We start from the raw sequence: 26,040 nt of genomic DNA on the forward strand, positions 1-26,040 counted from the left end.
CTAATTAGATGTCTAAGATTAATTTTTTATCATTATAATCAGATGGAAGAATTCAATTAAAAAAACAGGGATTCAATTAAAGAAAAAAGTGTCGACACCTAATGATAAATTCAGTTAAAAAAAAAAAGAGATCCGCGGGATAATTAACCTATAGTTAAAGTTTAATTTGTATGCACGACTAATGTAACAATTTTTGTATTTAATTAATTAAAAATTATGTCAGAAATGATTTTTAGAAATATTTATTATAAAATAAATAAATTGTTATATATAATAAGTTTATGATTAGTGGTGAATATAAATTATTTTATACATTAATGATTAACGCATATATTATCTATTCATATAATAATACATTTAATTTATTTTTATTTTACGTTTTCTGGGGTCTAATTCTATTGTGTTTTCTTACAATTCATGGAGAGTGAAGAGTTGTTGTGAGAAGGATGAAGAATGAAATTGAAAAGTGAAGTTTAGAGATGGAAGAAGAAAAAGCAGCGGCGTACTACGACGAGCTGGCCCGTAAGGGCGAGGGAGCTGCGAGGTTCAAGCAAGGTCTAGGCTTTTCCTCTTCAGCACCAAACGACGACGTTCCAAAACCCTCCTCCTCCTTCCTCTCCAAATTCGTCAAAGCCTCCTCCGAGTCGGAGAAGCAAGCGCAGCTCCAATCCATCCACGACAAGCTTAAGAAAAATCCCTCTTCCGAGTCTAGGGTTTCGAGCAGCGACAGAAGCAGGAGCAGAGAAAAACGTAGGAAAAGGAGCAGAAGCGGAGATAGATACAGGGAAACGCGGAGGCGAAGCAGGAGTAGAGAGAGACATAGGGATAGTGAAAGAGGGAGACGGAGGAGTAGAAGCGTTTCTCCTCGCAAGCAACGCAGGTCGGAGAAAGACGCGAATTATAGAGGGAAAGTCAGTGAAACGAAGAAAGGGAAGAATGCTGAGATTGATTATTCCAAGCTTATTCAAGGTTATGACCGCATGGTACGTTCAACCCTTTTAATTTCATTATTTTTTTTGTTCTCGTCGTTGGGCAGATGAAGATGATGTTTTAATGTTATGCCATAGGGCTAGTTGGTGCATGATTGATATGAGATTCAGGTGATTGGTTTTGAAGAATAAATTGAAACAGAATGATTTGTGCTGAAGCTGCATTCTCTAGGGACTCACCATAATGCTGAATAAAGGATTCACTACGCGTGATACTTTTGATTTTTATATTTCAATTCGAATGATTATGCCATGCCAAACTAATTGTCTGAACTCTGAATTTAGGATATGCCAAGCTAGTAGTGTCTTCAAAGTTGAAACCCTCTACTGGATCTCTAACTTGGTGACTTTAGGATATGTTAGTCAGTAAGAATTTGGAAGGAAAGGGATGAAACTCATGAAAGGATCAATTTTTCATTTCTAATGAATATTCTCTATTCCATAATTTGATGATATTTTATAGAAAAATGTCAGCAACATGCTTTTTTCTAAACTCTCTTTACTATTGGCTGAAATTTGTGTCAAGATTCATGGACATCTGTTGTTGCTATTGTCTACAGTCATCTGCTGAAAGAGTCAAAGCCAAGATGAAGCTTCAGCTTTCTGAAACTGGTAAGGCAATAAATAGATCTTCAGGGCAGAACTTGTTCATACCTCATAAATACATTTTCTTCATATGTTTTGAAATGAATTACTTTTCTTGCTGTATGTAACTCTGATATTAAATGTTCTCAAAATATTTTCTCTAGTGAACTAGTTTAAGAATGATTTTCAATAAATTATCATGTTAATCTACATGGAAAACTTAGTTTTTGACTTGAATGTGTTCTTTTCTTTCTCTGATCTTCTTGTAGTATTTGATCATTTGATATTAGAAACTGGGTTAGGTTGCTACTATCTAGTGATATATATGATTGAGACTTGGTATTATGAACCAAAATTTTAATATTTCATACTTGAAGTGTTGATATAAATTATAATTTATAAATATTTGCTTTCTAGCTTGCCAAATGAGATGGTTTATACATATGGTAGTTATTTCTTTTCTCAGATTCTTAATACTTTTAAATGCAGTTGCACAGGATTCAGAAAAGGGTGTGGGCTGGGAGCGATTTGAGTTTAACAAGGATGCCCCTCTTGATGATGAAGAAGTTGAAGGTCAGACTTTTTTCTTAATATTGCATTTCAAATTTATTTGTGGGATTTCTTTCCAGTGTGTACCTATGAATTCTTCAATTTAATCCTCTTTGTTTTTAATTCTTTTTTAAGGCTGTAATTACAATTTGCTTTGATTGGTGGTTGTTTTCCATTCTTGGTAAAAGTTACTAACATTCTTACATTTATCATTTCTATCTAGACAGACATTTTTTGGGTCTCCATGTGCTTCTCCTCAGCTCTCCTGTTAATGTAATTAATATGGTTTTAATATAGTGTGAATGTTTCATTCATTTTGTCAGTGGAAATTAAAGTAATGCCTTTCTCAATATTGATCACTTAATTGTATGCTTGTCAATCCTTATACTTCTAAATTATTGTGTTTTTAATTGTTTATAATTTTGCATCATTGGATGATGGTCTTTCTAGCTATATTTGTTTGTAATTGACAGTAGTAGTGATGGATTTGGGTTGAACTTAATAGAACTGATTGTACATGCCTTCCATCTGCAGTTGCTGAAGATGACGCATCCTTAGTCAAGCACATTGGCCAAAGTTTCAGATTTTCTGCAGTTGAGGTATCTTCCTTGTCTCTTATGCTCAAGCAGTCAATTTAGCTCCTTTTTATGTACATGCCTGATCTATGTTTGGAAGACTGAATCTCATTTTGTTATGTAGGCAAGAAGGGAGGAGCAAATACAAGCTGCTCATGAGGAAGCTATGTTTGGTGCTACAGCACTTCTGCCTCCCACCAGTACAGACAGTGAGCCTGAAAGGGAGAATGAGAAGGAGGCTGATAAAAAAGAACTGGTTGCAAGCCTTTTAAGTGAAACAGTAAGCATTTTTCTATGCCACAGTACACATGGATAATCATAACAAATAATTTAAGTAATCCCGCTATATTTGGTTTCAGGTGCTGGCCAAGCAAAAGGGGTCTTGGCGTGATCGGGTTCGTCAAGCTTAGAATTTGCACCCTTAAAGTTGATGCTGATGATAGAAAAGTTGGCTGAATGCTGCATGGAGTTGAGCTTTAACCATGTCTAAAGCATTCAATTTTGCATTGCTCGGTCTCTATATGGTGTGAGATGGGCTTTAACCATGTATACTACTTGTATCAGGTTCCTATGCAATTGCCATTATTGTCAAGCCTACAATATCACTAGTGAGGTAGGCTGTGTGTTACTGTTTATCGTCTTCAGAGAGGAAAGCAGGATGATGTGTGAAACGCCATTTGTCTTTTGTGTAATGTCAGTTTCATAATTAAATATTTAAAGGGAAAGCTTGCAAATGGATCTAGAATAATGTTATTCATCTCTGATCTTCACAGTTTTCATCATCTGATTACAGTTGGTCACTTGGTCTGATATTGGAACAGTTTTCTCAAGAATTTCATTTCAGACTGTCTGATATTGGAACATTTAAGGCAAGAACTATTTGTTTTCATTGAAAGTGTCGCTATCTTTAGATCAAAGCATGCAAGTAATTCAAATTTTATTGAACGTGTCAACATGGTATCAAATGTAGAAAATATGTAAACTTAGTTCAACTGCTTTTGGTTAATCACGTGTACTGTATGATATATCTTGATATGATGAGGTGCAGTTGGCTATGATCTAGTTACACAATTTTTTTATTTTATCATTTAGCAGAATAGCCGGCTCTGTTAGCATTTTGCACATCACAATTGTTTACACAGTATTTATTATATATTTTGTTTAATACTTATATTTATATACATGCGTGTGTGTTGGAATCTGTGTTTTTTGTAAACTAATTCTTAAAATAAAGTGATCTTACTTAATTTAGAAACCGGCAATTAGAGTAACTTAAAAAAAATAAAAATTAAATGGGTTTCTTAAATTACTTTTCCTGGTTTTCACATTATTTTTTCTGATCTCTAAAACGTCATATCATTATAAGAAATTTATACATAATTTTATCCTAATAATAAAAAACTCTTAAAATATTTCAAAAAATTCACATTTTTATATTTTTATTTTTACTTAATTATGATTTAATTATAATGTTGTTATATATCAGATAAATATTATTTTTATTATTATTTTTATTATTAAGAAACAGTTTCTCACATATGATACATATTTTATTTTTAAAGAAACTTTCTTTACTAGGTAAATCTACTCAAAGTTAAGAAATCCTTCAGTAAATCTCCATTGGAGATGCTGTTAGATACTTGCATAGACTATGAGAAAATTTTGAAGTACACGTTGGAAGGGCTGTAAGTGCATCTTTGAAAATCCGGTGCAAAATAAGTTTTGAGGCAAAAGTTATGCGAAAGATAATGATCCTTGATTTTGTTTTTACCCTTACTTTTACTTTTATTTTATATTTATCCGTTGAATTTCTATTAAAATATGTGTCATGGCATTAAAACGCGTAAGTCATAAGATGATTCAGTAATGAAGAGAAACAGAGAAAGTATCAAAGAATAAAACAGTGATGAATTTAGAAATTTTGGAATTTGGACTTAGTAAATAAAGTAATGCAGTAAAAATTACTGCGGTGATGAAGTAATACAGCGAATCAGTAATGACAAACATTTTCTGAAGTTAGCAAATTAAAATAAAATGAAAGATATGTCTATTATTGATCTGGATTAAATTACTTCTAAATTAATAATACTATATTTTTATTTTCTCGTTAAGAAAAACCGTTACAGAAAAAAAATTATTTTCTTATTTTACATATTTATTCACTTTAGACGTTAAATTTATATCTATATTTTTAAACATGGATTCATTCTTGAAGTAAAGAAAAGTGGATGAAGATATACACATAAATTTTGTAGACAAAGGTAACACATATACGATATCTTATGCTTCTTTTGGAGGTCAAGATAAGAGAAAATAAGATATCATAATTATTTTATTCTGTTAGTTATTTCTTGTGCCAATAGGATATATATGATAAGATTATTCTGTCACTCATCCTATTCTTTTGAGAGAGAGTTAAGTTATGACCAATAAAACAAGATTATTCTGTCACTCATCCTAATTTGTTTATAATTGTAAAAAATAATAAAATATAATTTTGTAGTTTAATTAAAATTATATCTTTTATAATTTTGATAGTTTATAAAAAAATTAAAATTTTATTTTTAGAAAATTATAGGTAATTTTAATGAAAAATAATATTTTTTAAATTTAAACATATCTAATGCACATCAAATATTGGATGGAATTAAAGTTTATCTTATTCTTATCATATTCTGTTCTCATCCTGATCATATATGTTATCCTATTCTATCCTCACCATCAATCGAACCCTCAAAGAATATATAATACACACTCTCTTCTTCTATGCTGTTTTGAAGTTTGTGTTAAATTAGTTAGTTTTATTTCAAAATATAAAAAAACATTTAAAAAATTTGATTCACCCCCACCCCCATAAAATGTTCTACAAAATTTTCGAACATAAAAGAAATTGTTATAGCAAAACAAGGTTCTGAATAAGCACAATATGTGATTTTCTCATTTTAAAATGCAACCTTGTATTTTTCATTGTTACGTTGTGCTTGGTAGTATTGATTTTAGGAAAAGCATACGATACAGTACATGCAATAAGCCTACAATATCTATGGACGGAATACCATGTCCACCAACCCTTGGGCATCCTTTCTTTTCGACGTTGTCACAGTTTCACGTAAAGTTTGTGCTCTAAGTCTACTCTTACCCACTAATTATCTTTGTCCATTGCAAATTTGCAATTTGCAAGCTCTATAACCTGTGTTCTCTCTCTCTCTCTTCCATTTGTAACGCTACCATAGATGGCCAATCGATGGCTTAGGCCTGAGGTATGTTAATGTTCCCACAGTTGATATATATTTCATCATTTTACATATTCCTTTGTGGCATTTACCTCATTTCAGCTGTCCTTTCTTGGTTTTCACTGATCCTAATCTGTCTTAATTTTATTCATGTTTATGAGAGTTATTGATTGTGTCTATGGATGCATTGCATTTGTATTGTAGGTATACCCTTGTTTGCAGCTGTTGGAGTTGCTGTTGGGATATGCGGTTTGCATGCAGTTGGTTCGCAATATCTGCATCAACCCCGATGTCAGGTCTCTGACTCTCTCTCTCTCTTTCTCTGCACTCTTGTGATTTCTAGCTGTGGTAACTTTTGATATTTGAAGCGGTTGATTTGATTTTTCATGTTTTTTTGGGACTCCATAATACATATATGTTTTATTGATAACCTTGAGTTGTCTATAATTTGAGAAAGAAAAGAAAAGGCGACAGATAAATTATCGATTTAGCTTGTAATGTGACAGGAAGAGAAAGAAAATAGAATTAACTTTGTGATGTTTAGAATTTTTGGTTGGCAAAATATAGTCACTTATTGAATTATTAGTGTTTGGGGGGTTCAAGAATATTATTTTACTGCTTCCAGTAAAAATTCTGACTTGGTTACTTTGCCCTTGTAATTCACACTGATTGAGCAGGAGAGAGGAGGATGAAGAGGAATTATTTCACATATTTTGAAGGATGTGTCTGATGGTTATGCAAGGGAAGGGTTACCATCACTGGGTTTATGTTTGTGCATCTGTTATTAGGAGAGTATTACACTGATTTAGTATAAAAACAAACACATGGTATAAACTATAAACTATAATGTATAAAACATGAGTAGATGTCATTTGATTAAATTTATAATATTATATAAAAAATTAAACATAAAATATGGATAGTTGAAAGTATTACCCTTAAACATTTATAAAGAGATTCAAGGATGTTACACAAAAATAGGGATCATTTGTAGTTGAAAAACAGTTACACTTCGATGTTATGCGCTTCACCCTTCTATGTTTTGCAAAGATGAATAAATGTGTGCATGTATATTAATTGTGGTTGAGATTTTGTAGAGTTTGAAGTTGTTGTGCATATCTGTTTGGTATTCAGAGCAACTTCACTGATTTTTAAAAATTAAAGCAATTAATAAATCGATGAAGTGATTAATTAATGTTAAAGTTGGGTTTAATTTCCTGTTAAGAAGTTTCAAATGGTCATTTAACTCAATGACACAAGATCTGTCCATTGGGAGCATGTAAACTGAAACTAAACGCGTAATATTTTAGTTAAGGGAACCAATGTGTGCATATTTTTTTGCTTCGGGTGGAAAAATAAAAACAAAGAGAACAGACTACCCTATGCCATCACCAAGCAGGGAAGCATACAAGGTAGCATGAGGTTGCTCCCTCCGATATTACCTAGGCTATGACCTATGAGCCACTCTATTGGCATCACGTCCCCAAAACCATCAAACGTGGAGAAACCACCTTCCAGTTTCCTAGTAAAAATAAACATAGAACGTATTAGACTTAGCTGAAAAATTAACTTAAAAAAAACATTTAAGAAATAAAATCATTTTCTCTTTAGATTTTTCCTATCAAACAATCAAATAATTTTCATCTTTCTTTCTTCTTCCAATTTCCTCTTTACCAAACAATTGGGATCTGCTTGTTGAAAGAAAAAAGAGAGAAATTTTGATGCAGAGGAGGAAAAGGAGAGTTTTTTTTTTATATAAAAAATATTACTAAACAATTATGTATGCTTGAGAGGAGAAAAAGTAGTCATTTTCTTGTTTGATTCACAAGATGAGTTTTAAAAATTAATTTACTTTTGTATATCCTTGTAATTTTAAATCTCAAACCATAAGGAAATTTTAATCCTGTTGAAATATTTTAAATTTCTTTCCCCAAAATGAGGAAGATTTTTGTTTCCCTCTTAACTCTTACAGTAAAAGAAAGAATTTTGTCCCCCCAGTAGTCTCCCTTTCATTTTCTTTCCTTCATTTTTCTTCCAACCAAATACTATTTTAGAGCTAATACATTTATAGATATAAATTTCTCTGCCTATGGTTTAATGAAGTTGAAAATTGCTATTAGATGAAGGACTTTCCTGTGAATATCATGTTTATGTATGCATCTGATGCACCAAATAAGTTCCCGTTAATAAAGGAAGGATAAATTTAAAGAGAGAAAAAAAGTGACAAAAATACTTACTTGATATTTGATTTTAGACTTATATTTTGAGTATTGTAAACATGACTTTTTCTACCTGTACTTACAAGTAAATTACAAATTACAAAAAGTAATGACCAAAATAGAAGAGATGAATTTTATAAGAATTATTTTAGTTTCAAAATGTTAATCTTTTCTTTCATTTTGTTTCTACGGCAAATTCAAGCCTCGAAGTCGAAGATTTGCAACAAATATAGGGGGTGGAAGCGACAATGGGTAAGGAACATGAGGAGGATATCTTCGAGATCATTATAGTCATCGTCATCAAGATCTCTTTAACACCAATGTTGTTCTTATACACAAGAAGTTGTCACTTGATATTTGTATTCCAATATTTCTTCCTCCTCCCCTTGGAACAATTTGGCTTTGGCTCTGGAGATGTAGACGTGATTCATGGCAAGGATGTTGATGAGGATTTAGAATAGATTTGTGGTGTCAAAGATGTGAGATCAGAGCGAAGTTGTGACGTCAGAGTTGCAACGTGGGAGTCACGACGTTGTGCCAAAACGCAGAGCCATGATGTCAGAGTTGGTATGGTGAGAGGGGGTGGTGACGGTGGTTTCTTAGGTTTGGGGTTTTCTTTTGTTTTGAGGAGTTATTTTGCGTTAGGAAGATGGAAGGGTGGAAAGGTCAAACATGCCAATGGTGTTGTCACCATGATGGGTTTGGGATGTCAAAAGATACCGCTGAAATGCCATCGAAAATCACCTCCAGCGATGATGAATAGTGGTTGGTGGCGATGAACAATTGTTGGGGTTGGGGAGAGAGTTGGAGGTGAAATAATCAGACATGTAAGACACATACTCTATTTAGATAGATTAATCTAATGTCTAAAATTTATCAAGGTGGTCCACCCCAACCTTTACCTGCAAAATAACTTCCACACATTTGAGAGAGAATTGATGACACATGTCACTTTTATCTACAAATTTGACACCGTTCATGTGTCTAATATGCAATTAACTTAGTTTTCCTTAGTTTAAACTAATAACAATAGTAATATATTTTAATTGAATATTTTTTTTCTTTTCTTGCCTATTAAACAATTTAAATCCAAAAGTTTTATTTTTCCTTTATTATATTCCTTTTTAACTAAACACCCTTTTTTCTACCATATCCATATTTTTTTTTATTTTCCTTCTCACCTATTTTCCTCTAATTCTTCATTTTACTTTCTCACAACCAAACACACGGGCACTTAGTGATCTAGGTTGTCTAAAAAAAACACTACAAAAACACCAATAGATTATTATAGGTGTTTTTATCAAACTCCATAACTCTCCGACATGTCAAGATGGATGTGGTTAAGTGGAATCCCGAATTTCATACGTCGATCGTGAGGGATGCCTTTGACAAGAGGGGTCCCGAATTTTAGACTTTGATTACATATTATTGCTCAATAACTTCTAGTCTTATAATCAAGGACTTTAATTACAATTCAATTTAGACGTGAGTTATGTGTCCTTTTATAACTTTTTTTTTTAACTTTCCTATTACGTTTCTACTCCATGAAATATTAAATATTTATTGTGATGAAGACTTTTAAAGAGGTTACCCGACCAGGCTTTTAAAAAGGTTAGGCCGAGCCAAAATAAAAGTCTTTGATAGGCTATAGGCCAGGATCAGGCCTCAAAGATTCATCGTAGGTTAGATTCGGGTCTTTCAAAGTCTGGCCGGACCTATTTTCACCCCTAGTCATGGACAATAATAATGATAAATAATCATTTTCGATCCTCACAAAATAGATTGTTGACAAATTCGTTCTTGAAGAATAAATTTTCAAATTTTAATCCTCAAGAATATAAAAGTAGGACAAATCTAATATGGGTAGGGTATTGTCATATCAGAATAATTATTTGAAAAATAATAATTATTTACCCTAATGGGAATAGTAACGGCAGCATGATGTAGCAGAATAAAACGGGGGAGCGTGGTGACTGGTGAGTGATCGCGGTTGATAAAAACAGATTCCCGCTTAATTGGTTGTTTTTATTTGAAAACGAAAAAAAGAACAAAACATCCCTCCGACTCCCCCGTTTGAGATCCAAACGCAACTTTCAAATTTTTGGCTCGGCTCCGCCAAAACACCTTTCCCATCCCTCACTTCTTCTGGTCTCATCTCGTTTGCCATCTTCATCTATGGCTTCTTCAGATCCTATCCCTTCCCGTCATTGCACTTACAACCGCAAGCAAAAATCCCTCGGCCTTCTCTGCACCAAGTAATTATTTATTCTTCTTCTCCTATCTTTTTCCTTCCTTAATTCAATTTCCGATTTCACTTTTCTCTCTCTTCAATGCAGTTTTTTGAGTTTATACGATCGAGGGTCTGTTCATCTGATCGGCCTCGACGATGCTGCCATCCGATTAGGTCTTTCTCTTCTCATCTTCCTTCTTTTTCCTTACTCTGCTTCGTCTATTGTCCCATCTACACTTTGTTTTCTTCTTCTCAGGCGTTGAGAGGAGGCGGATCTATGACATTGTTAATGTCCTCGAGAGTATTGGGGTATGCACATTTTTTCTTTAATCTTCCACTTATTTGTTTTACCTCGATTTATTCATTCTGATCCGTGCGCGTGTTACAGTTGCTATCAAGGAAGGCGAAAAATCAGTATATTTGGAGAGGTTTTGTCGCAATTCCTCACACTCTTCAGGAGCTCAAGGTAAATCTCGTTTGTTTTAACTCATGATTAGCAAGCTGCTTCAAAATCTAAGGGTGTAATCTTTTGCTTATGGTTTCTCAGGAAGAGGGGTTGAAGGATAATTCCAATTTCTTGCGTGGTTCTGGAAACGACAACGACAAAGTGAGTTTGAGTTATGCGCCAAATAGTGAAAGTGGCTGGTTTTAATATTTCGGAACAATTAGGTTATTATTTTAGTTTGGGAAGTTAATTTGTTGTTGACGGCGTGTTTTAGGTGTCCGACGACGAAGATGACGAGGAAACACTGTCTAATCCCGCTACTGGAAGTCAAAGCGACAAGTTGAACCCTAATTCTTCTACTCTTACTAAATCTCTGAAAAATGGCAAGTATATTCTAAACAAAGAATTAAAATTCAAGCTTTGTCTTTTGATGTCTGAAAATGCTTTACTGTATATCCTCATACTCTAATTCTAATTAAGATTATTTATGCGTTCGTTCCATATTATTTTCAAGAAACGATTTTTCGTTTTTAATAATTTTATATGTTTTCTAAAATGCACACATTTTTTTCCCCATTTATCAGTTTGCTCAAGGTTGAATATTTTTTTTGTTGGGAAATTACATAAACACCGGGAGCTAAGTTTTTAGACATTTCTAGATATAACATGCAACGATATGATGTGCAAGATTCAAAAGAAAATTGACATTCAATTGGACCGGCAATTTTATATTAAAACTGTTATTATTAATTTAATTATGATGGTATTTTCATTTTAGTTTTTCTTTGTTACTGGCAATTTCAATTATTATTATTATTATTATTATTATTATTTGGAAATCACTAGTTAAGAAAATTGCAAATCTGAAGTGTGGTTTATCTTTGTTGCTGGCAGCGGAACCAACTGTTGCATTTTGGTTAGTACTAATCCGTGCTTGTAACTTTTCTTTGTGAAATGGCTGTGATAATTACAAAAACATTCGGGAAAATGTAGTTTCCCAATTGTAGTTTTTGCAAATGTGGTTTATAGTGCTGCTTCAAAATTTTGCAGAAAATCGAAGGGAAAAATCTCTTGCTCTGCTTACCCAGAATTTTGTTAAGCTCTTTGTCTGCTCTAATGTGAGGGTTACCATAAGTTTCCTGGACATTCCAATTTCATGTATCTTTTTATTTGCCGTGTAACAAGCTGTTATGTTGAAAATTAACAATGATGACTCTACTCTACAGGTGGAGTTGATCTCCCTTGACGAGGCTGCAAAATTGTTACTTGGGGATGCCCATAATACTTCTGTAATGAGAAGTAATACAATGATTAATGTACCATGTTCTTTATCTGTTGACAAAGGTATAAACTACTTACATTTTTTCACTTACACTCCGATATGGCCTTGCAGCCAAAGTTAGACGCCTATATGACATCGCAAATGTGCTATCCTCCATGAATCTTATTGAGAAGGTGATGCTCGCCAATCTTTTAATTCTTATTTATGTGCATATATGCTTGTCTTTGTTTTGTTTAATATAAGTGTGTAACTAAGCATATTCGTTCTTCTGATTTTACAATTTGACAGACCCATACGACAGATACAAGAAAACCAGCATTCCGGTGGCTGGGTTCTGAAGGGAAGACATGGAATGAGACACTTCACAAATCAAACCTGAACGAGTCTAGGAAAAGGGCTTTTGGAAGTGATATCACAAACATCAGTTTTGAGAGGAATAACGTGGAATTGTTCACGAATGGCGACTCAAATCCGAATCCTAAGAAGCCAAGAATGGAATATGGCAGTGGGCTGGGTCAGGCAGATGAAAACAATTTAAAACAAGGCACAAAACAAGCTTCAAAGAACTATCAATTTGGTCCTTTCGCTCCGGCTTGTGTGCCCAAAGTTGGAGCCTCTGAGAATAATAATCTGAAGCAGGTGCATGGCTGGGACAGTCTTGCAACTGCAAATAGCCCTCAGTATCAAAATGAAGGTAATATATAATATCTAACCTTTCCATGACACAGGCAGATATAAAATGTTTGGCATTGGTTGTTAACCCATGTTTCTATTTTTACGTAAATGAATGTTTGGAAGTTTTTAGGAATTTGTTGATAAATTATCTTGTATTTTCATTTTTTTAATATTTATTTTGTTTCATCTCATTGTTCACCCGTCTTTCGCCCCCATACTACAAACTAACTTGCTAATTCCCCATCTTTCACCTCCGTTGTGCTTCTCTTGCATAAATTGATTGTTTGTATAGTTAGGCGTGCCTCCTTCGTGTGATTTTCAGAGCATTCTTATGCACATCTCTCTTCGAGCAAGCGATAGCCAGGTTGCATGCATTTATTGTTGCGTTTTCTGCATACGATTTTCGTACTGAATAGTAACACTGTTTTTGTCATAGCTGAGGGATAGGTCAGCTTCCTCCAACCGTTATCCTACGTAAAAAACTGGTTCTTAAACATACGAACCTCGTAAGAACTGGCGTTGGAGGTGCTCTAAGCCTCATTTGACCTCTATTATTCAGTATTTGGTGCAGAAAATTCAACCAATCTGATGTCCGTTTTACTTGTGAAACAGCCTTGAGAGAACTGTACTCGCATTACATGGAAGCATGGAAATCGTGGTACTCAGAAATTGCTGGGAAGAGGTCATTACAAATTTTGTAAATGTCTGCCAGTCGAACATGTTTAGGAAGATGGAGGATGAAGGAGAAGGAGGTAGGTGAATGGCTGGTGCCATGACGACTCAAAAGGAGATTCTCAATTTTTGATTTTTTTTCTTTAATTGAATTTGGTGGTTTCTAATTATCAAGGAATTGTAATTTTAAGTTTGAAACAAATATAAATAGTTTCTAAGTGGTAACAAATTGTATCATTAATAATTTAATGAACACATTATTAACTGATGATAAAAATCTAACTAAACTTTTCAAATGTTCAAATGTTAGGGAGCAAATGTTAAAAAAATTATTAGCAAACCAACACAAAATTTGACATTTGACTATATATTAAAAATAAAAAAACATATTTAAACCTTAATTTTATAAACCTACTTACAAGTAATTGGGGTTTTATAGAGGTGACATCAACAAGAGTTACATATTCCTTTTTTTTAATATTATAATTATAAATTTTATTGTAGCCTTGATAAAAACTTATTTGTTTTTGCCTTTTTTATCTTTACTTTTATTAATAAGATTATGTGTTTTTAGATTTTCATTAGGAATTAAAATGAAACAATAAATTTCATTATTTTTCCTAACATAAAAATTAAATGAAAAACCATTTTCTCCAACAAAAGCCAACATCTTTCTCATGAAAATCAATGTTTTTTTCCAAAGTAAACATCATTCCTTAAAGGGAAATTAATCATCCTTCTATTGAATGACTGGTGCTATCCCATTAAACACCCACACCTTGAGATTATTATTTAAACATGACAACACGCCGTACACTATAATGTAAAATACACACAAAATACTATTCATGATATTTATGGGAATCCTTATTGTGCAAGGAGCGTGTAAAATGGCATATCTTCATTGTTAGATAACTTACCGTTGTGTATTCTCTCATGCATAGAGTTTAATTGACATGTCCAAAATCCCCAATAAAATGACTTAGGTTGTACTATTCTTACATATTTTTGGGACTCGATTTGCATTTAAACCAGACAAGGGACTAAACCAGACAAGGGACACTTGCTAGTAAAAAACATTTCAGTTTGACTGAAGGGTTGGACATTTTTTTCAATTTTAAGTCAGATCTATTGATGCATGATTCGTAACTTAAGCGCAAGAAATGCTTCAATATAATGTAATGATGGAAGTCTTCCATGATGAAATTCAAACATTAGAAGCATGTGGTGGAGCCAACCATAAACAAATCAAATAAAAACACTACCAACATAATCTTGACTGCAAAGTGCAAACCATTTCAATGTTATACATAGACATCATGTCTTCTCGACTTTGGGGTCATAATCGTAATTTGATATTACCCACAACTTATTAATGTTAGCTTTTGGATACCTATCACAGCCTTGAAGGAGACTGGTACCAGCCCCACGGTTCATCAGAGATATATTGGGTCACTTGCTTCACACTCAAGTAATTATCAAGTCCCCTGAAAAAGTTAATAAGAAAAATTACTCAGAAGCTCAAATAAAAGCTTAAAAGTTTTTATTTTCCACACCATATCTGAGAATGATCGAGGTGAAGGTATGTTTTCTCTTTTGCAATTGTGCGTGAGTTTAATCTACTGTCTCTGTGACCCTATTCATTTTTTATGCTAGCTTCAAACCAAAGGAACGTGACAACTTAGAATAAATTCACTCAAATCGTAGGTGACTTTTTTATTATTAGTTTATTAATTTAAATGTGTCAATGCATCACAATCCCTATGATTTAAAATTACTCCAACTAAAAAGTGCAAAGCTGCACCAGTGCCACGATGTTACACAGCTTTATCGACCTTTTGATTAAATTTGGTTGTACAAAATCTGATGGTCAACAAACTGTCAACGGTTGAGTGGTACAGGAGCATTCAACAATCCATGGACTTCAACTTATAAATGTAAGTTTCTTTTGCATGTTAGACATGATATCCAGGCAAAGAGAAGAAAGGTATTTGAGGTTACTTGCATTTGTTAATTTAGGAAATAAGGACCATACCATTCTCCTAATTCACGACCAAAACCACTGCGTTTAATGCCTCCCCATGGGGCTTGAGTGAAGCATGGTTGAGAGCAATTAATCCACACAATTCCAGCCTTAAAAGCCTGCATTGAAGCAAGATGAACTATTTAGCTGCAGAAACAATCCAATCATTTTTTGTTTTCTGTGATAACCTAGGATTAGTCTCACCTTAGTAATGCGCTCACATCTTTCTAGATCATTTGATATTACAGCAGAACCCAAGCCATATCTGTGGAAGGTTAAAGTATATAACTTAGATATCAAACCAAAAATGAAGGGAAATTTTTTTTTACAGAGGAAGTTAATGTCGCCAGTTCACAGAAAACATCAGCTCACACAGTGTCATTTGCTAGATCAATAGCTTCTTCCTCAGTGCTAAATGTTTTTACACAGAGAACTGGTCCAAATACTTCTTCTCTCCAAATTTGCATGGAGGTAGTTACATCAGTTATGACAGTTGGTTCAACAAAGAATCCCTTCTTTAGATGCTGCCATTGAATTTCAGAAAGAAAAAAAAAATCAATTCTCACAACAATTGCAGAAGCACATAACCAAAACACACCTTCAAAGAAATTATAAATGTATAATCATACCTCTGGGCGAGACCCACCAGTCAAAATGGTTGCACCCTCACTCTTAGCATTTGAGATAAACTTCAATATCTTTTCATACTGAACCATATAATATAAATATTAGATAATCTTTGTTCAAGAAAAATATGCTTATATCAATAAGATGTTTTAAGTTATAAGAACAGAGAGAAAGCTAAATCATAGGAACATATACAACAACCAGGAGAAGGTTCCTTCTCTGACTCCTTCTCATAATATATATATAGCCAGCCAACCAATAATTCTTCTAAGGAAGCTTATGCATTATTCCATACTACATTAAGCTTGATCATAATTCATAATTAATGATGATATCATATTAATCACATTCTCATTTTGAATATTGAATAAGGGCATTTGAACATACCAAAGCATACCTGCCCTTTACTTTAGAAAGAGAGTAGGACGTAAATGCATAAGATATACAGAAATGAGAAACAGAAAATATACCTGTCCTTCACTAACAATAGGGCCTAGTCTGCAACCTTCTTCCAAGGGATCAGAAATTTTGATGTTTTTGACCCATTTCACAATCCTATTCAAAAATTCTGTTGCTATACTTTCCTGAAAAATGAGAGTATCTTAGTTTTTGAAGATAAATGCCAACATAATTTCTATCAAGGTGCTGAAAAAATTCAACCACAGTTGAAGTTAAAGAAGACAAAACTTGCATGTACAATAAGGCGGGAAGTTGCACTGCATATCTGACCATTTGTCCAGAAGCAACCAAATATGGTCCATTCAGCAGCTGTTTAAATCATGGAGAAAGGATCTAAATCATGCAATAGGAAATAGATGAAAAAAAATTACTCATCCTCACTCAGTATTTAAGGAAATGTGATTTTGTGATGCAAGTAGACAAGTGCTGTCCATAACTAAATCACTATACTTGCGAAGTCACTGACCCTTGTCAAGGTCAACATCCTCAAAAACAATGATTGGGCTTTTCCCACCAAGCTCTAGTGAAACAGGCTGCCAAGAAACCACACATTTTATGTTAGAGTGATTCATGAAGAAAACACAATTAAAACATGTAAGGGGAAAAAAAGGGGTTCCTATCTCTTTCTGAGCATGCCTTTATTTGTTCTTTGTTCTATCAAAACAAATGGAAACACGAACTGTTCATAACTTACAGATAACTGCTCAAAAATACCTTGATCAGCTGAGCTGCAGCTGTCATAATTTTGCTCCCAGTTGCAGAGCTTCCAGTAAAGGCAATCTATTGGAAAAATTACGGCCACAATGTCAAACTAGCATTGCAAACTCAAAGAAATCTCAGTAATGATACACGCAAACGAGGTTTTTCAAAAACAGCGCGTGGCCGCAATTTTGGCTGGGACATAAAGTTTTTTTTGGCTTTCCGCGACCACAATTGTGACCACATGCATCTGTTTGTAATTGAAGGATTGACAAAATTGCGACCGTGACTGCAATTTAAAACCTTGTGTGCAACAATGTGAGACATAAAAACAAGATATAGCCCCATACAGCTTCAATTCTTTTAAAAATTGAACCTTGTCTACATCGGGATGAGCTGCTAAAGGAGCACCCGCTTCAGGTCCTAATCCAGTGAGAATGTTCAACACGCCAGGAGGAAGCCCGACTTCTTTGCAAATTTCAGCGAGCTCCAAACATGTCCTAAAAATTGCACACAACAACACATGACAACATAGAATGAGAAGAAACCAAGCAACGAACAAAACAAAACAAAGAAGCAAGACAGCAACAGACAGTCATGGAGAACAAAAACATACACAGATGCCAACTCAGAGGGCTTCAATATTGCAGCACAGCCGGCCGCCAGAGCAGGAGCAACCTTCCACGTAGCCATCAACAGAGGATAATTCCTAAAACGCCATCAACAGAGGATGATGATTCACAAATGCAATGCAATGATTAAAGTAAAGCATCGGATTCAGTTAAAAAAGAGCAGAGAGAGAGAGAGAGAGAGAAGGAGAAGGTAGTACCAAGGAGTTATTAAAGCAACGACTCCAATCGGCTCCTTAAGAACATAACTCTTGAATGTGTCCATGGGAAGAGACACATGAGCCTTTTGCTGTGCGTCCAATTTTTCAGCAAGGTCAGCATAGAACTCAAAGCAACCAGCAACATCGTCCTACAGAAACAAATAACCGAACACACAGTGATACAACTTTAATCGGTGTTTCTTTGCTTGCAATTTAGGGATGTGAGAGATTACGATGTCCCAGGCGGCTTCATCGAGCGGTTTTCCACAGTCAATAGCTTCGAGTTTTGCTAGTTCAGGCTTTTTCTCGGTGATCTGCGAGGGAGGGAGGGAGAATAATGGAAATAAGGAAAAGAGCGAAAATAGAATAAAAGTGAAATAAGAGGAACCTTGGCAGCGATGGCGCGGAGGTAGCGAGCCCGAACGGAGCCGGAAGCGGAGGCCCAATCGGCGCCCTTGTTGCGGGAGAGGGCAGCTTTGGCGGCAGCGACAGCGAGATCAACGTCTTCCTTAGTAGCTGCTGGGATATCCCCTGCATTGAGAAGACAAGGAAGGAGATTGAGATTGAGATTGAGATCTGATGAGAGACAGAGAATGGGAAAGAAGAGAACCGATGATGTGTTGGGTGGAAGGGTTGATGATGGGAATCCGATTCTTGAGGACGGGGACTTTCCAGTCTCCGTCTATGAATAACTGCCGATGGGGAATTGGGATGCTCATCTTGTCGTCAAAGGAGAGATGACACTGCCTGCAACTCACCCTAACTCAGCTAGTCCAGTCTCTCCTTCTTTATCCTAAATAGAATAGTTTATCGTTAAGTTGCAAAGATAAAGTATGAATTTGTCTGCAAATTTAATTTTTATTTTTTTCATATTTAAAATATTAATTTTCAATTTTTTTTTATTTTTCAAGATTAATTTATCAATGTCTCACATGAGATGTAAGTAGGCATGAATCATCTCTGAACTCGAATTAATCCAGACAATTTGAATTGAATAATTTTTGAAATTATGTCATATTTAGACTAAACTAATCAAATACGTTGAATTTTGGATTAGATTACAGATTTTAACATTTAAATCCCACTGATTTAGTTCGTTGACTTGCTAATTTGTATTAAATTATTATTATTATTATTAATATATCTATATGTAATTATAATATATTTTCTAAAATTTTTAAAAAATCAAATAATATTGAGTATTTGATTACATAGACTTATTAACTTGAATTGAGTAAATATTAGTGCATTTTTAATCTTCAAGATCAAAATGATAAGAATTTTATTGATTAAAGCCATTTCAGATAGGTTTCTAAAAATATTTTAGGTTTATTTATAAATAGTAAGCATGACAATGTCTTATTAATTATGATAGAAAAAAGTGTTCATTCTCATTTATTGAAATTTTTTATCTTAAATATGATATGTTTAATTTTTTCTCTCGATAGATATGAGTAAGTAGAGTGAAATAGGGTGTGACAGTATCACAATTTTTTTAATAAAAAAATCTAATAAGAAATAATTGTTTTTGATTCATTTAATAAAAAATATAACTTATAAAGAATATTACATTTTATAAAAAATTGACAAAATTAAATGTTTTGATATGTTGACTTAACTCAACCCAATCTAAACTATTTACAAATGTTTGGATTGAGTTTATTTTTTCGTAGAAAATCAACTAAAATCAACCATTTAAATTTAACTGGGTTGAGTCACAGTTTTTACGTATCGAATCTAAACCAACTTGATTACACTTGCTAGTCTCATGTTTTAAGGATAAATTTAATTATTTTCTTAATAAATTAACTTTGTTGAAAAATAAATTAATTTATATTTTCCAAATACACTATATACACTAAGAGCCTGGAGTAGTTTTTAGTTCTAAGTTTTTAAAAATCAGTTTTGATTTTTTTTTTCTTTTAATTTATACTTTCAAAATAAACTTTTTTTAAAAATTCTGTATCCTTTAAATTTGAATAAGATATATTTGTTTGATTGTGGCAATCACTGAAATAGTAGTCACAATTATGATAACAATCACCATAATGAAAACAAAAATAATGGTTACAATGATATATTACGCTCTCAATAATGTGTTTTCCTAATATAAACATGTTCTATTTTAAAAGTTACATGTAAAATTATTGTAGAACAGATTATTAATTTTTTGATCAGGTACCTATTATATTTAAAACAAAGAAATTCGTTTAATGCTATTTCTTATATTTTTTTTATCGATCTACTTGTAAAAAATAAAATGTTTCTATTTACTTATTCATTTACAAGTTTAAGATAACATTATTTTTTCCTTTTATTTTTTATTTTTCTTTATAATTAATTTTAAATTATTTAAATAATTATCATAAACAAAAGATAATTTTTAATATGAATATTAAGAAAATAAAATGATTTTAATTTCAACAAAGTTATTAACTATATCTTTTAATTTGTGCATTACTATCTTTTAAAAGAAACGAAGAAGCTATTTTCATTTAAAAATTCATTTCTTCATAATAATTCCTCTTTGTCGTTGCATTCTTTTTCCTTAGCACAATTGACTAGTAAGATGAATAAAGAGTATTTTTTTTTTAAAGATGGTTCGGGTATTTACCACATATTTGTCCTCATTTACAAAGATAGATTTTTTTTTTCTTTCTAAAACAAAGATAGAAACATGTTTTTCTATAACACAGGATATGCTTGCCAGAGAGGATATTATAATTAATTTCTCGAGATACTAAAGTTTATATAAAAGAGTTATCATTTTTTAACGGATCTCTCTCTCTATATTGATTTCGAACCACGTATTTAAAAAACAACGCTATCTATGACTATGCACACTATCATAATGATAGAAATATGTTTAGTTTCGCAAATATACGCAACCAAGGAGTAGAAATGGACATATGAACTTATAATTTCATTGAAAAAAAGAGAGCATAGTTTGTTTCTGTGACTACTTACTTCTTTATCAAAAATTCATATATATCGTGAGGACTAGTTTTTCATCCTCTACGGAATTTCGACTGCAATGTGTCAGGGTTTAACCGTGAAACCTCAATCGACAATGATTCTGACATTTCTGTGATTCAATTTTATTTTTCTTAGCACATGGTAGATATGTGCATGATAACTGATAAGTTTGATAACGAAGTTAATGCCTTTCTTGCACTTTAATATATCAACTAGATGTACTGTAAAATTGAATAGCTAAGAAATGATATATCATATATGCCATTTTAATTGAGTAGTTATATATAGTAGACTTGCTCTAACACGCAGCAGTATCTATGTTGAATTAGTTTTGTTTGGCACAAGCACATGCAGGACGGCATCTCTGTCTCTCGCCTATATATAGATCTTGAACCTACTATACCCACCAATCTTTTTTCCAGAACGTGAAATACACTAATGGTCCCCATCATCTTTGTGGGTATAGACTGAACTTGAAAAAATCGATTTTAAATGAAATTAATTTTAATAGAATTAAATTTTATTTTTTCTTAGTTCAACTCTATCATAATTCTTATGTATCATATTTTATCATGATTTTAAAAACAATTTAAACATATAAAATTCCATTAAAATCAAAATTAACTCATCAATAATGATTTTGGAAACTATCCAAACACACTTTATCCTGCCTATAGCCTAGTATTATAAGTTCACTCACAGATTCCAACAGAGCTAGAGGACACATGGCTTTTCTTTTTCATATGTTTTTTCTTATTTGTTTTGATGCATCTGAGATGAACTGTTAAACTTTAATTACAGCCACATCATTTAGCAATTATGAAGTTAAGCAATACAGTATGTAATAGTAGGGACTAATTTTCTATTAATTATGGAAGTGAAAGCACTAAAACTCAGTTTTTTTTCCAGAAACTAATGGAAAAACAATGCCAACAATGGTGAAAGAGAGGTGGGTAATTAGTATTAATTACAATGATACTCTTATGTTTAAATTAGTGTATAATACAAGTTTGTGTACTAAGGAGTGCTTGTTTTAATGTATAATATTATATTTCTAGGAATCACATGCATTCTCAAAAATATTATATGAACATGTTTTATTGAAATTTAGTAATTTTAGAAAACAAATTAAAAATTGAAAAAATTAAAGTTGAAGAATAAGCTTGAAAAAATGAAGTAGAGACAGATAATTATTGTAAAAAAATGACTTCTATTCTCGTAAAAATATAAGATACTCGTCTTTTATTATGCAAATAAAAAGTTAGAAAATGATGAATATTCTACAGTACTGAAAATTAACAATTCATGAGAATGCTTTTGTTTTTTCAAGACTTATACAAATATAAAAATGCGATATTTTCAAGTTTAGTTTTATAGAATTTTTTTTATACCTTAAAACAAATGCAACCTTGGTGTTTCTGTCGTTAGTCTCATAATCAAGGTATTTGGGTGGTGCAGTCATGAGATAAAATTTGTGAGCGTAGATCCCTTTAACTACTGCATATTTTGGAACTCTTATATAGCATGTGCATACCGATGATGCTCTAATAGGCTACAGAGAGTAATTAGCGAAGTAGGCCTTTATAAAATTAGTAAAATATCATATGAAAATATTTCGAATCTATTTTTACAAAAATTTAAATATGTTTTTTTTTCTTATAAAATTAAAATGTTACTTTTTATTAAGAGTAAGGTTCAGATAATCGAACTTACGTGTATAACTTTTTTACATAATTATATGTCTGATGTAAAAAAATATCACATTTTACTTTGATTATATATATAATGATATAAAAAGTCATCATCGTAGGTTTGGATTTATTTGAATTTACATTTGAATAAAAAAACATACATTTTAATTTTGTGGGAGTAAAAAATGTACTAAAAATTTTACAAAAATAAATTTTGAACATTTTTATATTTATGAGGACAAAAAACATATTTTAACCTTATAAAAATAAACATTCTACAGGTTTTAGAGGCTAAAACTTTAGGGGAGTTGATATTAACCCCTTAAAAATTGTTTTTGGTCCTATTATCAATGCATAAATACCAAAATATCTTTTATTTTATTTCCTCCAATACTAATCCCTCTAAAAAATAAATATACAATCGAAACATAGTTTTATTGTGATCTTCGTTGATATACACAACATAATCATATTTTCGTCGTGTATTTTTTATTTTTTTAAAAAAATACACAATGGAAATACAATTACATTGTGCATTTCAACCAAGATCACAATAGGAGTGAGTTTTCTTTGTGTTTTTTTTTTGTTTTTACATTTTTTATTAATTATACATGCAAGTTACATTATTTAAAATAATTAATTTAATTGTGATATAATTTACTATTTTTAATAGTACTCAGTATCTTTTTTAATTAAAATTAAATTAATTAGATATAAGTTATCATTTATAAAGGTAATCAAATTAATTATTATAAGAATTACCTCTATGATATTAATTTATTATAGTTAAAAGAGTAATTTATGATATCACTAATTTAAATTTAAATAAGAAGGATAATTTATGTAACAATTAATTTAATTATTGTTAAAGAAATTAATATGTGTCGTTATTAATATAGTTTATAATAAAATTAATTAAGTAAAAAAGATAAATTATTTTTATAATTAATTTTTTCATGAAAAAATATCGGAACCATGATTTGCAAAATTTTTGGCACCCTCTTAGTACAAGAGAGTCATAATTCTGCTATCTTTGCAAGAAAAAGTATTTTTGGAATTTAAAAATATTAGTAGGGACCAAAAGTAATTTGGTTGGGACCAATAATAATCCCCGAACTTCTGATTACCCACGGCCCAACGTTTGGTATTGACTGTCGTGGGCTCTATTGGTGTTTGGGCACATGATGGAGCATACCACCTGTATGCCTCAAAACAAATTTCATGTAAACCTCTTCCTATTTGTTGATTTTGTTTTTATATGTTCGAAATTGAAAATAATATTAAAAATTTTATAATAAACATGTATCCTTGTTTAACTAATTAAACTAAACCCTTTTAGTTATTTGTTGAGTTTTATATGATTTTTACTTAATAAAAAAAATCGGTAACACATCTCTAATAACTTTTTTTTTGGGTTTCCTATAATATCTTCTCAATTGATAATCTTCTAGCTCTAGGACACCATTGGCGCTGAAACGAGAATTTCTCCCACAAGAATATCTTTTTTTTTTCCCATACAAATGAATGACCAATGATATGGGTTCTTTTACAAGGATGGTACCTCCGTTCTAGGACGCGCATTTTTGTCTTGCTCATATAACAAGTTGCATCGGTTCAATCACGTATACTATCAATTTATTTTAGACGACCATGACAAGGGTAAAGAACTTTGAAGAATTCAAACCATTCCCATTTGCAGAGTTTGGCTTATATATCCTTTATGAATTATGATTCATGATCCTTGTCAAAACACAAGCAAAATTAAATGCAATCTTTGAGTCTTAAAGACGGATGACGTAGAAAATAATGTGTAAGCTAACATATATAATTAAACTTAACATAACAACTATGAAACTAATACAGATACACCATATACATGGATCACATATACTTAATTACACACTACCAAGAATAAAGGAATTCAAAGGCCAAACTGAAGACATAGACACGAATAAAGAAAAACAAAAAACTGAAAGTAGCATGTAGTTTACAATCAATGTTTCTGTGTGGCTTTGGAATACTTGGTCTTGATCCAGTGGAGGCCAACGGAGGTACCATCCTTCAACTTCTTCACACCGGTGGAGGCCACTGCTTTGGTCTTGCCAAAACCCTCACCGAGCTTTTGCTTGTATTTGGCGGTGTTGTCGTTGCTGTTTTTGTTATTGGAACCAACCATCACAGGGTCTGGCCCATCATCCCACTGATCAGCCCAGGAATTGTAGTTGTTCCCATCCATTAGAATTTTGAGGGAAAGGAAGTGATGATCAATAAGATATAAGGGTGTTTAAGGCTATAGAGACCAAATTCAATGCTTTTTATAGTGATAGACGCTTCTACTAGTAGTTGATCATGAAATTAACCAACTATATATCCAAGTGCATTAAGGGTCTTAGGTTATGTAATCGTGTGCATTTTGGCGCGTGGAATCTCCTTTTTATTTGTTATATAAATTGCAATAATATTTCGAAGAAAACTAATAGTTTATGATCCATCGTAAAGGATTAACAGGGAAATTTCACGCGGTCATGTTCAACACTGACGCCTGGAAGGAACCTTCTCCTAAAGAAGTTTATTTGACCAAGTTAGAAAATAAAAATCTGCAAGTTTTGGATCAACTCCGTCCACGGCTGCGCTTACGTTGCAAATTATTTGTTTTTTTTGCATGGTTTTCTCACATGCAGAAGCTTCGAGGACCATCTGGGTGATTTAACTACGGTCATATTCAACAAAGAAGTCAAATAGCACCACCCAAATAAGAGAGAGAGGATAAACTATGATTACGTATACCATCTGGGTATATATTTTTCAATTAAGCTGATAACCGTTCCCACCAGAATGGATTTTTTTTTTAAACCAGCAAAAATAAATTTTATTTAAACGAGGGTGAAAAGATTACTCGCTCCAACCCAAATATTCCTCCAGAATGGATTAGTAGACCTGAGTTTAATTTGGTGGTAGCTAAAGATGCTTATGATATTGCGCCTTGTAGGTTGTAAGATATGGTGCATTACATTAATAATCTCAGTTAAATTTATTGATAATGAAGCTTTTTTTTTTTTTAATCTTTTCACTTTTTTATTCGGTTGCCATGCTGCTTAAACACAAATTCTATTTGACTTTTTCTTTCCTTATTATGTGATTTTGGTGGTGGGTGAAAATAAATTCGACTAAATCTATCCATTAAAATTGAAACTTCTAATTATTGTGACTTTTTTAAGTTGTTTTTTTGGATGATTTCGGTTGTGTTTTAAAGTAAAATTGATTAAATTTCTCCATTGACAA

At 32.3% G+C, this 26,040-nt stretch overlaps 4 protein-coding genes and 1 long non-coding RNA gene across 6 annotated transcripts; 3 read left to right on the forward strand and 2 right to left on the reverse strand.

Moving 5' to 3' along the window:
• Positions 1-375: 375 nt before the first annotated feature.
• LOC100798704 (splicing regulatory glutamine/lysine-rich protein 1-like) lies at positions 376-3,672 on the forward strand. Its single transcript, NM_001289377.2, has 6 exons — positions 376-983; positions 1,550-1,601; positions 2,064-2,147; positions 2,658-2,722; positions 2,823-2,978; positions 3,058-3,672. Exons 1-6 carry the CDS (start codon positions 480-482, stop codon positions 3,106-3,108), a joined length of 912 nt encoding a protein of 303 aa, NP_001276306.2. The 5' UTR covers positions 376-479; the 3' UTR covers positions 3,109-3,672.
• A 1,737-nt stretch (positions 3,673-5,409) lies between these two features.
• LOC121174945 (uncharacterized) lies at positions 5,410-8,308 on the forward strand. The gene is made up of 3 exons (XR_005891720.1): positions 5,410-5,958; positions 6,136-6,227; positions 6,609-8,308. It is a non-coding gene; the product is annotated as an uncharacterized lncRNA (long non-coding RNA).
• Positions 8,309-10,116: 1,808 nt separating this feature from the next.
• On the forward strand, positions 10,117-13,753 carry LOC100806151 (E2F transcription factor-like E2FE). 2 transcript variants are annotated; one of them, XR_414175.3, is made up of 12 exons: positions 10,117-10,405; positions 10,487-10,554; positions 10,637-10,689; positions 10,769-10,846; positions 10,928-10,987; positions 11,100-11,208; positions 11,876-11,943; positions 12,052-12,124; positions 12,219-12,280; positions 12,396-12,801; positions 13,219-13,307; positions 13,395-13,750. XR_414175.3 is itself a non-coding variant. In XM_003525109.5 (11 exons), exons 1-11 carry the CDS (start codon positions 10,326-10,328, stop codon positions 13,481-13,483), a joined length of 1,146 nt encoding a protein of 381 aa, XP_003525157.1. In that variant the 5' UTR covers positions 10,120-10,325; the 3' UTR covers positions 13,484-13,753. The 2 variants fall into 2 exon arrangements, 1 of the variants encoding a protein (XP_003525157.1); XM_003525109.5 differs by lacking the exon at positions 13,219-13,307 and having other exon boundaries at positions 10,120-10,405; positions 13,395-13,753.
• An 813-nt stretch (positions 13,754-14,566) lies between these two features.
• Positions 14,567-18,889, reverse strand: ALDH10A1 (betaine aldehyde dehydrogenase). The gene is made up of 15 exons (NM_001251498.2): positions 18,702-18,889; positions 18,480-18,622; positions 18,325-18,405; positions 18,092-18,240; positions 17,879-17,971; positions 17,639-17,762; positions 17,278-17,343; positions 17,030-17,096; positions 16,796-16,872; positions 16,575-16,688; positions 16,107-16,184; positions 15,850-16,001; positions 15,682-15,742; positions 15,490-15,596; positions 14,567-14,941 (listed from the first exon to the last, which is right to left on the reverse strand). Exons 1-15 carry the CDS (start codon positions 18,808-18,810, stop codon positions 14,851-14,853), a joined length of 1,512 nt encoding a protein of 503 aa, NP_001238427.1. The 5' UTR covers positions 18,811-18,889; the 3' UTR covers positions 14,567-14,850.
• Positions 18,890-24,555: 5,666 nt separating this feature from the next.
• On the reverse strand, positions 24,556-25,206 carry LOC100813287 (uncharacterized). The gene has a single exon (XM_003525123.5). It carries the CDS (start codon positions 24,992-24,994, stop codon positions 24,752-24,754), a length of 243 nt encoding a protein of 80 aa, XP_003525171.1. The 5' UTR covers positions 24,995-25,206; the 3' UTR covers positions 24,556-24,751.
• Positions 25,207-26,040: the final 834 nt, after the last annotated feature.

Source organism: Glycine max, chromosome 5, assembly GCF_000004515.6.
Source record: "Glycine max cultivar Williams 82 chromosome 5, Glycine_max_v4.0, whole genome shotgun sequence".
In the NCBI taxonomy this organism is placed as follows: domain Eukaryota; kingdom Viridiplantae; phylum Streptophyta; class Magnoliopsida; order Fabales; family Fabaceae; genus Glycine; species Glycine max.

What these genes read in the sequence shown, in the direction of transcription:
- LOC100806151 (XM_003525109.5), top strand. Translation starts at nt 10,326, where the DNA reads ATGGCTTCTTCAGATCCTATCCCTTCCCGTCATTGCACTTACAACCGC. An exon ending in TACTAAATCTCTGAAAAATG is followed by an intron (nt 11,209 to 11,875) that starts GCAAGTATATTC and finishes AAAATTTTGCAG; the next exon opens with AAAATCGAAGGGAAAAATCT. An exon ending in TAATACTTCTGTAATGAGAA is followed by an intron (nt 12,125 to 12,218) that starts GTAATACAATGA and finishes ATGGCCTTGCAG; the next exon opens with CCAAAGTTAGACGCCTATAT.
- LOC100798704 (NM_001289377.2), top strand. Translation starts at nt 480, where the DNA reads ATGGAAGAAGAAAAAGCAGCGGCGTACTACGACGAGCTGGCCCGTAAG. An exon ending in TCAGATTTTCTGCAGTTGAG is followed by an intron (nt 2,723 to 2,822) that starts GTATCTTCCTTG and finishes TTTGTTATGTAG; the next exon opens with GCAAGAAGGGAGGAGCAAAT. An exon ending in CAAGCCTTTTAAGTGAAACA is followed by an intron (nt 2,979 to 3,057) that starts GTAAGCATTTTT and finishes ATTTGGTTTCAG; the next exon opens with GTGCTGGCCAAGCAAAAGGG.
- ALDH10A1 (NM_001251498.2), bottom strand. Translation starts at nt 18,810, where the DNA reads ATGAGCATCCCAATTCCCCATCGGCAGTTATTCATAGACGGAGACTGG. An exon ending in ATGAAGCCGCCTGGGACATC is followed by an intron (nt 18,241 to 18,324) that starts GTAATCTCTCAC and finishes TTGTTTCTGTAG; the next exon opens with GACGATGTTGCTGGTTGCTT. An exon ending in GTTGCTTTAATAACTCCTTG is followed by an intron (nt 17,972 to 18,091) that starts GTACTACCTTCT and finishes ATGGCGTTTTAG; the next exon opens with GAATTATCCTCTGTTGATGG.
- LOC100813287 (XM_003525123.5), bottom strand. Translation starts at nt 24,994, where the DNA reads ATGGATGGGAACAACTACAATTCCTGGGCTGATCAGTGGGATGATGGG.